At 41.3% G+C, this 13707-nt stretch overlaps 1 protein-coding gene across 3 annotated transcripts in view; it reads right to left on the reverse strand.

The window, feature by feature from the left end:
• Positions 1–13707, reverse strand: part of ECPAS (Ecm29 proteasome adaptor and scaffold) — a 68959-nt gene that overhangs the window by 25464 nt on the left and 29788 nt on the right. For all 3 annotated transcript variants that reach the window (XM_076362767.1, XM_076362766.1, XM_076362768.1), the window contains 11 exons: positions 12619–12699; positions 11632–11860; positions 10994–11085; positions 9026–9160; positions 6716–6881; positions 6124–6296; positions 5550–5651; positions 3908–4031; positions 2784–2929; positions 1640–1694; positions 735–849 (listed from right to left, as the gene is read on the reverse strand). In XM_076362767.1, coding sequence (XP_076218882.1) covers positions 735–849; positions 1640–1694; positions 2784–2929; positions 3908–4031; positions 5550–5651; positions 6124–6296; positions 6716–6881; positions 9026–9160; positions 10994–11085; positions 11632–11860; positions 12619–12699 — 1418 coding nt within the window. The remainder of the gene's footprint in view (positions 1–734; positions 850–1639; positions 1695–2783; positions 2930–3907; positions 4032–5549; positions 5652–6123; positions 6297–6715; positions 6882–9025; positions 9161–10993; positions 11086–11631; positions 11861–12618; positions 12700–13707) is intronic.

Here is a 13707-nt window from a genome sequence, read left to right on the forward strand (position 1 = left end):
AGGGTTTTGCTGTGCAGTCAGAAGGCAAAAAGTTAAAACACTGAATGATGGCTTTTTATTTCTGCCCAGACACAAGCCATATAATGGACAGCAAATCTCCACTTCAAAATGAAAAAATCCAATTTCCATTCATCCAATCTCTTCCTGTTTACCACCCACCACTGGATCCCCACACTCCCAGCCTAGGTTTTTGTCATTCACAGTGGTCACACCCACGCCAGGTTAGACAGGAGTAGGCTGATAAAGAGCATTTCCAGCACTGACCAACATGACTGTTAGCCAGGAGTCCTGTAAGACCAGCATTTTTTGCACTACATCTGACAAGTGACCATTAACACTTTCTCAGCAAAACGTACATTTCAGGCACAAGCAAGTCCCCACTTCTGCAACATTCACATTGTTCAGAGTTGCTGCAAGAGGTCATTGTCCTTTGCAATTACACAATGCAGCAAGTAGGAAATCTAACCAAACCCCAACTGATTTGAACTGCTTGAATCAGGACTGAATAATTATTTTGAAGCTTTGTTGGATGGAACAAAACCGAACAACTTCAGTCACAACAAACTCTAAGCTGAATCAAGAAAATGTCCCAGTTTGACCCACTGACAATATATGGATACTGGCCTGCCCTTGGCCACAAAGCATCTCCTTCCACACACGAGAGAGGCACATTTTTGTTCCCATCAGACATACAGCTCAGAGTACTCTCTCACTGTGTTCTGAGCTTACTGTACCTTTTCCCAGTCATAAGGGTATCAACAAGTGTGGTGACTAGCTCTTGCTGATCCTGTTCACTTCCTAGTTCATATATCAGCCCAAGACCTTTTGAAGCAACATCTTGACTAAGCTCTGCAAGAGATTTTACAAAGTAAAATTAAAGATAAGCATGTAATTAAGTAATACACAAATTTCAAAACCACGATGCAACCAAAATCATGATCTAGCAAATGGAGCTCTGTGCTGCAGTTCGCAGCTCTCCATTTTAGAGCAGACCTAATCTGGCAAGACACAAGCTTTGCATTCTGAAGCAGCAATTTGTTCTGAAGGCTAACTCCCCATCAAATTAGGTGACATCTTCATGTTAATATTGTCACTGCAGGTTTTGAAATAGCAGAGAGAGTTCCAAGAGCCGTAAGTATTCTGACACACTGCTGGTCCCTGAAGTCCAGCAAAGTTAACAGTAATACTCTCTTCAACTTCACTGAGCTTTGGATAGGCTGCCAGATGCCACCCTTTCCACTAGCTGTCGTGCACAGACCTATAAGCCAAAATCTGCTAGCTTAAAGAGGGCTTAAGAGTTCCTATCCATGCAGAACTCTGTGATACACATCCTGCTGCCCAAAGCAGAGCAGAAGCAGCAACACTGAACAGTTTCTGTTATTAGTCTGAAGGGGCAAATGCAGAAAAAGATTTGTGCTTGGTTAGCAAAGCACAGAAAAAAGCTGTGCTTCTTATCTCCACATGCAACACCTATAAAAGAAATCATTCCTATTATGTCAGAAATGGGACGTTTCTACAGTCACCTTTTAATGCTGACTGACAGAGAGGGTGTATGTGACTTTCTGCCTGTTCAAAGATTCCCTCCATTCTGTTAGAAGCCCACCAAAAGTCAAAACTCTTAAGATGTCATAGTACTTACCATCACTATCTGACAGAATTGAAACAAATGCACTTTGAATATCCTTGAGATGAGACTGTAAGAGGAGAAAAAAGAACATTATTTTTATTATTATTTTATCTCAGGTTTTGGATTCTTTGTCTGGTCTTAAGGCAAGTTCCTAACAGATAATCCAATCAATGGAGTTGCCTATTTGAGCTACCCCTGTGACAAGAACTGCCCTCCTTTCCAGACATGTAAGCAGCCTGACTGACATTCACAGAAGATAGTTATTTGTCCAGCACCTTTTTACCGCTACCATGCAAACCACATATTCCATTTTCCTTGTCTAATACATGGCAGTAATGCGTCATAAATCTGGCTTGCAGCCAGATGGGGCTGCAACGACGTCTTTTCTTCATCCCCAAACTAGTGGATTTGCCACCTCCCACAAGGTCCATCATTTAGACGAGCGTAATATGTGGCAAGGTTTTACATGTAATAGCTTATACTTGCGAAGCACCTATTGTCCCAAAGCTCTTTATCATTACCCAGAGAGCACAAAATGGTTACATGGTCCCACTACAGTCTGTAGTACCTCTATGCAGAGAGAGGACATTTTGGTTGGGAATGCTTTATTAAGTCCTTGTATAGGATCTTTCACATTCTCTCATTACAGAAAAACACCCTAAATAGAAGGTTTTCATCAAAGCGCACCAAAAATACACAGTACATGAAGCACATCATAACTGCTCCTAGTTGTGATAAGTTCTGTGAACAAATGAGTCCAGGAATTCCACCTAGTTCTTCCCCTTCTTCCCTTCCTAGACGTCCTTTTAATATTTTCCAAAAACAAATCCTAAAAACTATACAGACACCAACCTCTTCTTCCCAAGGGAAGATATACTGCTACTTCATCTTACAACAGCTATTTACACTAAGCTGACTCTGACTTGAGTGCAAGTCAGATATTTACAAAGATGCCAAACAGCCTCGTTCATCTGCCAGTTAGTATGTTCCCCTAGTAACAAAAGATAAGCCATGTCTCCAGAAGATCTCAATAAGGACTGCAGCAGCACTGGGGGAAGATAGGCAATGGAAGTGAAGGGGAAGGAAGGGACAGAAAGGAGGTGAGAAGCAAAAATAGGGACACGGAGACAGTGTTAGGAAAGGGCATATTTCTTACCTTAATTGCTTTATGTGTGCTCAGCTTCTTCACCATTGATAGAAGCCAGATGCAAGCTGCCTGTCTAACGTGTGGGTTGGGGCTGATAATGTGCTTGTTCAAAATAAGGTCTAGGACCCAGGGAACCACGTCATTCACTTTCAAATCTATATGAAAGAAAGAAAGGGGGAGCTTTGCGAATCGGCCACACCCATTTTTAATTTCAATATAATGTGCAGCAGCAATGAAAAACCTAATCAGTCCATGAGTACTCAGGCGATACCTTAATCTCTGCTTATTCAGGAAAAGCCTTCACTGGAGTTACTGGGAAAGTATTTCTCCTAATAGAAACACTGAATAGAGTCCTCCTAACCCTTCCTTAAAGTGTTTCAGAGCCTGTGGCCAAGAAGAGGTACCACTCATACTGCCTAAGATTTAGTGCACTACTTTTTTTTGTTAGGACTCAAAATTTCTGGAGCAACAGCAGGGTTCTGTTCTACCCTGTTCTGCACATCCTCAGCTTTGTGTGAGCTTGAGATCTAAGACCACTCTCACAACATTAAAGCACCTGTTTGCAGGTCTGAGGCTGATATTTACAGCTGCCTGTTTTGAAGCTAGCATTTTGTCATGCTTCTATTTCAATGGGTACAGAATCTTAGTCCTGAAATAAAATTTCTGCATTTACTGCATGTAAGTGTCACTTAATCATATCAGTCCAAGCTGTTGGAAAAAGACTTGCAATTTAATTTTCTAACCCTATTTTCCATTGCAGGCTTCAAAATGCTATTTTAAAAGGTTTGTATATGTTAAACATGAAACTAACGCAACATGGCAAACCAAAATGAAAAAAATAAAACAAATGCAGTGTCAAGAGGCAATGAATTATATTTCATCAAGAAGCTATTTAAACAGCACATGAAATAAAGTCTTCTACTCTCTGAGCAGATGGACTTGAAGAGGTGAAATGGCCTGTATATAATCCAGCATTGCAGAACACTGAGCAGTGCATTAACAAACACAGAACATCTCTTACCTCTACTGTAATAAATCAAACACCACAGAAATAAAGTTATGGAGCACAGTGTTAGCCCAGAACTGTGAGATTTTACATTCCTCAACCCAGCCCCGGTACTAGGAAGGCCTACCTGAAGGAGGGATATATTCTTCCTCTGTGACTGTCCACACATCACGTGCAGCCACCGAGCTGGTTCCTACAGCAGCACTGGTAATAGCTTCACCAACAGTGAACTGCAGTTCTATTTGTTTGGCCTGAAAAACACAACAGAGCCTCACTGACAGTACTAATTAAACACACACCAAAACTTTTCACACTTACTCCACAAAACCACAGTCTCTCTCCCAACCCCAATTCTCAGCACCGATCTGCAATAAGATCACTCTTTTGGTGAGCTTCTGAGACTATGTGGCACCTCAGACCCACTGAAATTGATGGAAACTGATGCGATGTCAAGCTCTCCAAAATGAATGATAAGAGCTGAAGTTTCCACAGTTATTTTTAAAGCGTGCCTCCTACAAAGTCTCTGCAAAAGTTCAACTTAGTGAACAGAAAGAACTGGAGAGACAGGATGAAAATAAAACAAAGTTAGAACAAGACTGCCAGTCATTAATAAAAATTGCTGTGGCTTTGTTATAGCATGCAGTAGTAAAAGATTCTCCTGTAATTCCATCCAGAAGTTGATCACCTCTAAGAGATGCACAAATTTGTTTTTCACATTAAAAGAATTCAGACAATACTTTGCTTTGCTTCTCTGTCCTCTTTCCACTATTCTCTAAGACCTCAGGAACAGAACATGCAGAACTGTGCCACCTTTTTGTCATTATTTATGATGAATCTTGAGTTGTAAGAACTGATTTCTGTACCTGCTGAGTACCTCCTAGATTCGCTTTTTTTACTCTCTGGAAGCACAAAATGCTAAAGCATTTGGGGAAGTAAGCCCTTAGCTTCCTGCAATCTAAGATACATTTTTTTTTTCAAGTACTTATTTTATAAAGAATGCTGTAATGACCCTAAGCAGTTACAGGACACAAACACAGCACTTGGAAACATCATTTTATGTTTGTGTACACAATGTCCTTCCTATTCTTGCTTGTTTGATCACATCAGATTGGAGGACTCAGCAAAACCAGCCTGTCTGATACCCAATAGCTGTTTCTACAATGCTGAATCCTATGTCACTATGAACAAGGAAGAAAGGTAAAACAAGCTATAAATGAAGAACACTAAAAAAAGCTCCTTGACTATTTAATTTTGCTGTCTGGCATATTGCAATATGTATAGCAGCTCTAAAGTACTGTGAAAGAATGCAGTGCACTACACTGATGCATTTAGACCGATAACATATATTCCTATAAACAAAGCTTCTAATTCAAGTGAGTTGTATCAGTTGATGTAGTTCAGATGAAAAAGAAGGTGTATTTATATTATCTACTTCTAGGGTACTTTTGAAGGCCAAAGTACAGACCTATGGCTTCATTACTATAAGCTCTTAAGATTTTACACATACAGATAGTCCTCCTGAAGGAGAACACATTTGCCTCAGAGACTGGGGCAGAGACCTCGACTGGCAAGTTTTTAAACTGTGGCATAAAACATTTTACAAGCCCCAAACTTACCTCTGCTCTCTATTTCAAGGCAGTTTCAAAAAACCCAGAGGCACTATTACAAAAAGACAGCTCCCCTTGTAAACCTGGCTCTAGAGATATAAAAAGTATTCAAATAGAAATACTCACTGCAGTATAAAGAATAATTCATTGATAGTGCCTCACCTCCACAGAATCCATTAAACCCTGCAACAGTAGCTTCTGGTGGGGAAAATCTTCATCTCCCACTGGGAAGTAACCTAATGTCTGTATTGCTCGTTCCTTCATCTTAAACACAAACAAAAAACCAACACCATCACATAACCGTCCTGTAAGTCCAGAAGATACACTTTAAACCCACTCTTTCTCACCCTTGCTGAAGTTTCACTTAAGGTACCAGAAGTTAGACATGCAAGTGACTTACTAGATCAGTGCACCTCTCTTCCAAAACACAGATCAAAACAAATGTCCTGTTACCTTTGAGGATTATTTCCAGGTAAAAGAAGATACTCCCATTTTTCTTGAATTAAAACTATGACCATTCATAGTTTTCATTCCTTAAGCTCCTACTTATGGCTATAGAAAGCACAAGCAATCAACTGCTAGACAACACTGGCAAAACCCTCAGCCTAATTCTGACTCACTAAAGCCAATAATAAGCCTAATTCCTTTAAAAACCAAGGCTGAGTTTGGCAGGTAATACATAAACCTGAACGTTCCAGAAATGAACAAGAATCATAACAACACTACAAAATCTTGCCTTATTTGTTTCCTTGCTGGAAGGGATTCGGGCCAATAAGCTTTCAACAAGTTGCAGCTTTGTAAATCCTGTTCCTTCACTGGGAATTGGCAAGGGGCCATTCCTACCAATCTCCCCAAGAGCCGTACAAGCAGCCACCACGAGGAAGGGAGAGGTGCTGTCCAGAAAAGAACCTACAGGAAAAAGCAAAACAGGATGACTTGGATTTTGTGTTATTATTTAGCAGTGGGCAGGCAGGCACTTATATTTTAGCCATGCAAGAAGCAAAGCATTTGTCTCCTCTGCAGCTGGTAGGAAGCATTATGCTAGAACAAAATCGAAGTGAAAGGAGCCACTGAGAGGCTTCTAGGCAGTGGCACTGCTCCTAATTGTGCTATGCTGGTCTATGAGCTAAGAGTCCACCTAATTCTTGTTGAAAAGGGTTACGTCCATGCATTTAATCAGATGACATTTTTACAGGCTGTAAATTCTATCACAGAAAGTAAACTCAAGATTACAGCATCTATGGGCTGAATATCTTAGAAAAGTCCTCAGCCTGGGGTGGTTGAAAAAACAACTGTTACATGCAGCAAAGTCTTAGGCAGGAAGTTACCTATTGTCTCTGTCGTCGATTTTATGAGCTGTTCTTGTTCCGGCATGACTGCAGTGTTTGGCTGTTCTATGTCATGTAGCTCCATTGTTCTGATTTTCCCTTTGGCCAAGTACCTTCCTACTGTAAATCCCAAAGCCAACAAGGATCCATGTTGGACCTCCGGGCTCTACAGACAACACCACAGTGCAGAAAAATTTCATTTTCAAAGTAAGTAACACTTTGCACAAAGCACTGATTTAAAAACACATATGGGCAAGCCAGATGAGAAGGCACCCTGAAGAATGCAGAGTTCTAACACATAATGCAAAACCACAGAGTTTGATATTGCTAGTGCTCTCTGATGGATGGAGTCCTTTAAGATAAATTAACAAAACTTAGAAGAGGCTTAGAAGGACAGATTAAGAACTTATCACCAGCACTCACATTCCTAAAGTCTACCCCGTGGTAGCTAGGCAAAAAAAAAAAATTAAAAAATCCAGTTAATCTGATTTGCAAGTACAGATTTATGAAGGTGATCTAAGATAATACTACGCTGTCTCTGCTTAAAAACTGGGCATACTCAGATTAAGGGGACAAAACGTACTCTTTGGTAAAAAGCAGTAAAGGAGAATTACTCTAGATTTGCATTGCTAAGAATGAGAACGCACTTGGCCTATGAACACTGAAGGCAATGCCTCTACACAGTTCAGTAGGCCACAGACTGTGAGAACTAATTATTACAATTCAATGTCAAGAACATTAATTTGTCCAATGCTGATTTGGTGCTGAGACTATCTAATGATGGTGCTCATTCCCATGGGTGAATTCTAACAAAAGGATTTTGTGCAGAAATAAGGCTGTGAGACTTAAATGCTACCTTAATTAAAAAAAAAAAAGGAAGGGGGCAGGGGCTTAAACTCAGATTAGTTCATGGATCTGTTTGTTATCACAACCCTGCAAAAAGTTGCATTGGTGCAACTGTGCTGCCAGGATGGGATCCTCAACCTAGCTTGGCTACGAGGGACTGCTCCTTGTGGTCTCACAGCAGCAAAGCCAGCTGAAGACACGTCCTTCCCCCCTCTCCGCTTCAGCTATCCATTTACACTGCAGTCCTTACTTTACACTGCAGTCCTTTCTGAGCCACTAGAGATCAGCACCACCCCTAGCTGTACTGATTCAACTGGTTTTGTACACTTGCAGCAAACCAGGGCTCTAACTGACTCAAACTCAAAAATGCATGGGAACACCCTGCTTTTTTTTGTTTCATGGTTCACATCCCTCCTTATTTTCAGCCAGGTGCTTCGAAAGGTCAACCTTGGCTTCACGGGTGACTGGGGCAGAAAGCAGTGGTGCAGGGCTGTGACCCATCTGTGCTGGCTTTGTGACCACAGAAGCTGTGCCCTACGTAAAACTGAGCAATGACATGGCTTTGGCTCACAGACATAGCTTTCACAGATTCAAAATAAATCGTGTTTGTTAATTGCGGCATAAAGCGACCAGCACTTCTTGTCAGCATTTGAGCCTGTTACCTGCAATGTAAAATGGTGGCCCACGAAGTCCTTCAGAGACTGATATAAAAACGTCTTGGGGAAATATAACCTAAAAATGCTACTACTTTCCCTCCCTTTCAGGATTCAAGACACACCGGCACAGAAGCCTGCCCAGTTTGGTTTCAGGACTCCTTCTCCACAGTTGTAGTGGCAAAATGCAGAGATAAGGATAATGGGAGCAGGAGGGAGCTGCCGGAGAAGGGAAGGCAGGCAAACCCACAGTGCAGCGATACAGCCTGCGGAGGGCTGCCGAGCAGTCCATATGGGGTGGGAAGAAAGAAGCCAGCCAGCACCTGGCAATGGCTGCTGGCGAGACAAGACCCTGAGGCAATTCAGAGCCAGGAGGCTGCTATGGCTCAGGAGGGGAGGGGAAGTTAAACATTCAACAAGTTAAACATTTTCTTAGTTCTGCGGGTACCTGTAGTTGCTCACAAATAAGGAATCGGTAAACTGTTTGAAGTAGGTAGTGTGATCTATTAACACTCAATGGGACAAGCTGGCTAAAACTGGTTAAATACGTGACGGTACTGGTTTTGCTTGCGAACTGCCTCCAGGAAATCCTCCTACTGACCTTAACAACAGCTTCAGGGATTAATTTATTTAAAGATCTGTTGCACTCACCTACAACAAAAATCCCTTCTCACCGCCCAACTGGAAGTCAGCTAGTTAATTTTACACTCAGATTAAGGCTAATACATCCTGGCCACACTGTGAGATTCAGATTTCCTACCAGTTACGTGACACGAAAAAAAACAAGCAGCAGACAAAGAAAGGTAGTTACATGGTTGTCTTTTGTCATCTTGATCAGCTGCTCCAAGGAGGCCCTAAGCTCATCTCCAGACGTGGTAGACAGCACTACAGAATAAAACAGGGCTGCGAGCTCACGCATTTCTTCTTTGTTTGTGTTCATCAGGCTCTGCGGGAGTTTTTAAAAAGAAACATAAAATATGGAAGCAGCTTCTTACGCAGTCTGTTCATACAGAGCTTCAACACACAAGCACAACTGTCATGCAGCTACATAAATAGTACTTAACTCGGAAACCACTCTTCAAACCAACAGCATTATCATTTAGTAAGAAACAAAGCACTCAATTCAGCAAAGCATTCATTAAACGCTCAGCGTTTAGGAGGAAGATTACCACTAGCCACAAGGGGGCTACCCACCGGTTCTGCGTTAAACACGCTGATTGAATGCTTGGCCGAATTTTGTCTTCAGAGAAGAGCTTCCACGTTTTGTACCCATACTGAGCTAAAAAAACCCCTAAAGACACTATTTTTCCTGAGCTACTGAAGGCTTCCATTTCCTCTATATTAATCAAAGGGAAAAAAAAACCCTCAAGAGGTTAAATCAGTTAAATTCAATGGTGACAAAAAAAAAAAAAGTCCAGGAAATCACAGCTCTCAATGCAAATTTATCCACTTTGTATTAGAGATCTTGTGTTATCTAAATTGTTAAGAAGTTGAATTTGGGAAGCCTCAGGTCATTTGTTAAGATATAATCTTACCTCTGCCATTAATTTGGTGTATAATGCAACACACCCATGTGAAAAATTCATACCCAAATCTTTGAACAGCATGGGCCACCACAAAGAAGGCAAAAATGAGCCAAGCAAACAAACAAGAAATGAGATCTGTCAGGCTCATGAAACATAACTCTAACTTCAACTCAAAACCTGCATCAGATCACGTAGCTGACTTCTAACAAAACCCTGAACCTGTTCCTTCCGCTTGGCAAAGTGAAATCACACAAAGGATGATTTACAACAGTATTTCTGGAACTAGGTAGTATCAGTTGCCATCCCCAGAAGCTTAATTTTGCAAATGGACACCAGGCCAAAGAAAAAGGTTTTTCTGCAAATTATGAGCAACACTGAAAAGGAGAATGTTTTTAAGTCCTCTCCTTTGAAGTTCATGCCTGCACTTAAATGAGACGTGGTAAACTGTATACAGTGCAATGCAGCACAGATATCAGCAGGAGAAATTGTTAGAACATATTCTAATTTTTCTTTAACTCGACCAAGTATATTTTTCTGCCAGATTCCCCCAATGAAAGCGAAGGCAACCTGTAAGAGCTTAGCAAATCCCGGATGCTTGAAGCAAATCACGAAAAAGCAGAAAGTTGCCTGAGAAAAGAATCTAGGGAAAGCAGAACTCTCTTTGGCTTATTCCCAAGCAGGCTCCAGTTTACCTGGTTTTTTGTTTGAGGCTAATAAAAAAAAATAAAAAACCTCCACAGAAAGGGCTCTAAAACAATTAGGTATCTAATTCATCTCATTTTCTGAGAAGCCACTCACATCTTCCCACTAGAACATTCCCATTGTTAAACAATTCCTTCAAAAAATTGCAGAATTTTATTTTCAGTTTTCTTTTGCTATTTAATGGATCTTCTGATCAAGGGGAAAAACTGACTGACTATACCAACAGGATCAATGACAGAGATTACCCAGAACATGTAGGTCAATGAACAAAATCAGTAACAAGAAAGAACCAAAAAATAATTTTCCCCATCCTGCTACGTATAACAATCTCATGAGGTGTTGACTGTAGGTACAAATACCAGATAATTTTCCCTACCCTGCCACATATAACATCTCATGAGGTGTCGACTGTAAGTAGGAATATCAGATTTCAAATTAAGTGCATACTTGGAAATAATACTCCATTGCACCATGGGAAAATGCCAGATTTTGCTAATGCCAAACCCCCTCCACCCAAAATAATAAACCAAAAAAAAGGGGTTTCAACATACCTTTATCCAATCCATTTTGTCTACAAATCTGGTGGCTAGTTTTTCTGGATACACTGAAACAACTTCTAGAAGACAATACATGACTGGCAGACCTAAACAGTAATTAAAGAATCAGGTTATTAAACAATTGCAGCGTTTACAACAATCTAACAATCAGTGATAAAAAGAGGTTAAGAAGTATCAAGCATTTCAAAGCATTCATTTGCAATTCACTAGGGATAACAAACAATACAGAATAATAGCGTATAGTATTTCTCAGAAATATTAGGGAAACTAATAGAAGCAAACATTCTGGTAGCCATTTGTTCTAAAGGCATTCAAGTGCTTTAAGACTACACTTGTCACAGATATGCTATTATCTGAGTGAGGAAGACATAGCATTCACTGTTGAGGAAGCTGTTACAGACAATCACCTCACAATTTTAAAGCATTATGTCAACCAATACTGCAATTTTACTGTCCTGCTTTCTCCCACCTACACAGCAGTATAGAAGAGAACAAGTTTAAACTGAAGAGTACATAGTCCATGTTGCAACTCTGATTGCTGCAGCCAAGTTCAAAGCGCTGGGCGTGGCAACTCATTTCTACTAAGAGAAGACTTCTTTTTCTTCAAGATGATGCTGCCCACAGCTTCTTACCTCCAACACCAGCTAACAGCTGCTGAAGAAGGCCAATATATATATGTATAGGGTTGGTTTCTGCACTTTTTGAAGAGGAGGATGAAGAGAAAGATATATGGTTGCCAGACATGAGGTTTCTTATGTAACGTCCAATGGCTGGAGCATGATCTTGCATATCTGCCAAGCTCTGTGAGGTTGGCACCACACCTGCACTGTGAGCAAGACACATCCGCAGGTACAGAACTATCTAAGTAGAGAAGAGAAAAACACAGGATATTGCGTGTGTGAGCACTTGGAAAACCGTGGAGGAGACAAAACAAAAGAGCAGGGAATATGCTGTATTTAGAGTAACCAAAACAATACAGTTTCTTCTTTAATCAAACCTAGACAGAAGAGTCAGCATGGAGACAGGAACAAATATAAAGTGTAACAAATCTTAGGACCACTTTCTGCAACACGCCTGTGTAAGCAGACAACTCTACAGTGCCTGCATCGCTCTCAAAAGATTAAATCATACACAGACATTTGGTTTATCATAAGCTGATGCAATCTCCTTCCAGGCAGTTCAGCCTGTACCCTATACCAGTTTGGCATGCATACAAATGCAACCCAACGCATTGCTAATACAGACCTTGCATCACATATGAGTTTGTGTCTACAGATCACTGAAGCCAGGGAATCTGCTATGAAAAGAAGAGTCTCAAGGAGCATAATGGGACTTTTCCACAGGATTGCCAGTTTCTCCCTCTGAGAAGCTATTACATTAGGTATGCTGCAGAAAGCAGTGGAGCAGCCCTCTTGGGAACATTCCTCCCCCCCCCTTGAAAATCCTCTTCAGACTGCCGTTTAAGGACAGACAGATAAAGGATGGAGAGTTAATCCCAACATCTGTTTAAAAGAGGAATTTTAGAATGTAGGGTGACTTATGGTAACTGTTAGCTTCTTACAGTGTCCTCTAAATAAATAATGGTATGCATATCCAAGGAATTAAATCCAGACAATTACCTCTCCAAATGTGGCAGGATTGAAAGGCAACGCTGCAGTTCCAGTCATATATTTAGCTGGAGTTTTCATTCGGTGAGAGGCCTAAACAACAGAGTATATTAAGACTGGAACAGTCAGACCCATGAACAGCAGAGATGTTAGAAAGGTCAGTGAAATTTTGCTGATGCAACTATGTTTATCCTCCACTTAGCAACTGAAAATGTACAACAGTTCTATAACAAGAAGGGCACAGTGCACTTGGTAATAGTAGTTTAGGTCCATCAACTTTATGTCCCTATCAACTCAGAAAGTGGAAACTCTGAATTCATGAGAGGGAATGGCAGGGGAGGCTGGAGGAGGACAACATTCTTTCTTCTCCTCAGGAAAAAAGAAGTTCTTTAGAATTTAAAAACAAAATACCTCATAAACTTCCGAACTCTGAGGCGCCCCAGCTGACAGGCAGCCAGGAAGCTTGGAGACGGCAGCTCTGCCTGGAGAAGCCGCAGAGCAGCCAGGCTTCCCCAGTACTGGGAGGTGGGCACACAGTGCTGCACCAGCCAAGCCCAGGGAGTCTCTCACACCCTGCTACCTGCTGGGTAGAAGGCTGCTGCAGCAAGTGAGCAACTCCTTTCCATGGAAATGTTAGCTTTGACAAGCAGGAATATTCCAGGAGAAAAACATCCGAACAGAAGGTTTCCAGTAACACCCCCTGCAAACGCTGCAGAAAAGCATGTCCGTATTCTCTAGGCGATATGCACATCAGTGCTAGGGCTGGATTCAGCAAAGCAGGCTTGCGTCTGAATAAACACACAAGGCAGTTGCACAGAAGTCAACAGATCCTCAGATCTCTTAACATGCTCAGATCTTTTGCTGCACTGGAACTTCAATGACATCCAGAACCATTAGTGAAAACCTGAATTAGCGAACCAGAAGATTACTCCCTTCAAGAATGGGTTCCCATCCATGCCCAGCAGATCAGGTCTTACTCTTTCACATACACTTTTTTGCAGAGGGAGAGAAGGATCATGCTAACTCATGCAGGAAAGCCATTTTGCATCTCGGCCTGCTGTGCCAAGCAATGCATACAAACTTCTCAACCATCTCCAACAC

The sequence above is a fragment of the Aptenodytes patagonicus genome, chromosome Z, assembly GCF_965638725.1.
Source record: "Aptenodytes patagonicus chromosome Z, bAptPat1.pri.cur, whole genome shotgun sequence".
NCBI lineage: Eukaryota > Metazoa > Chordata > Aves > Sphenisciformes > Spheniscidae > Aptenodytes > Aptenodytes patagonicus.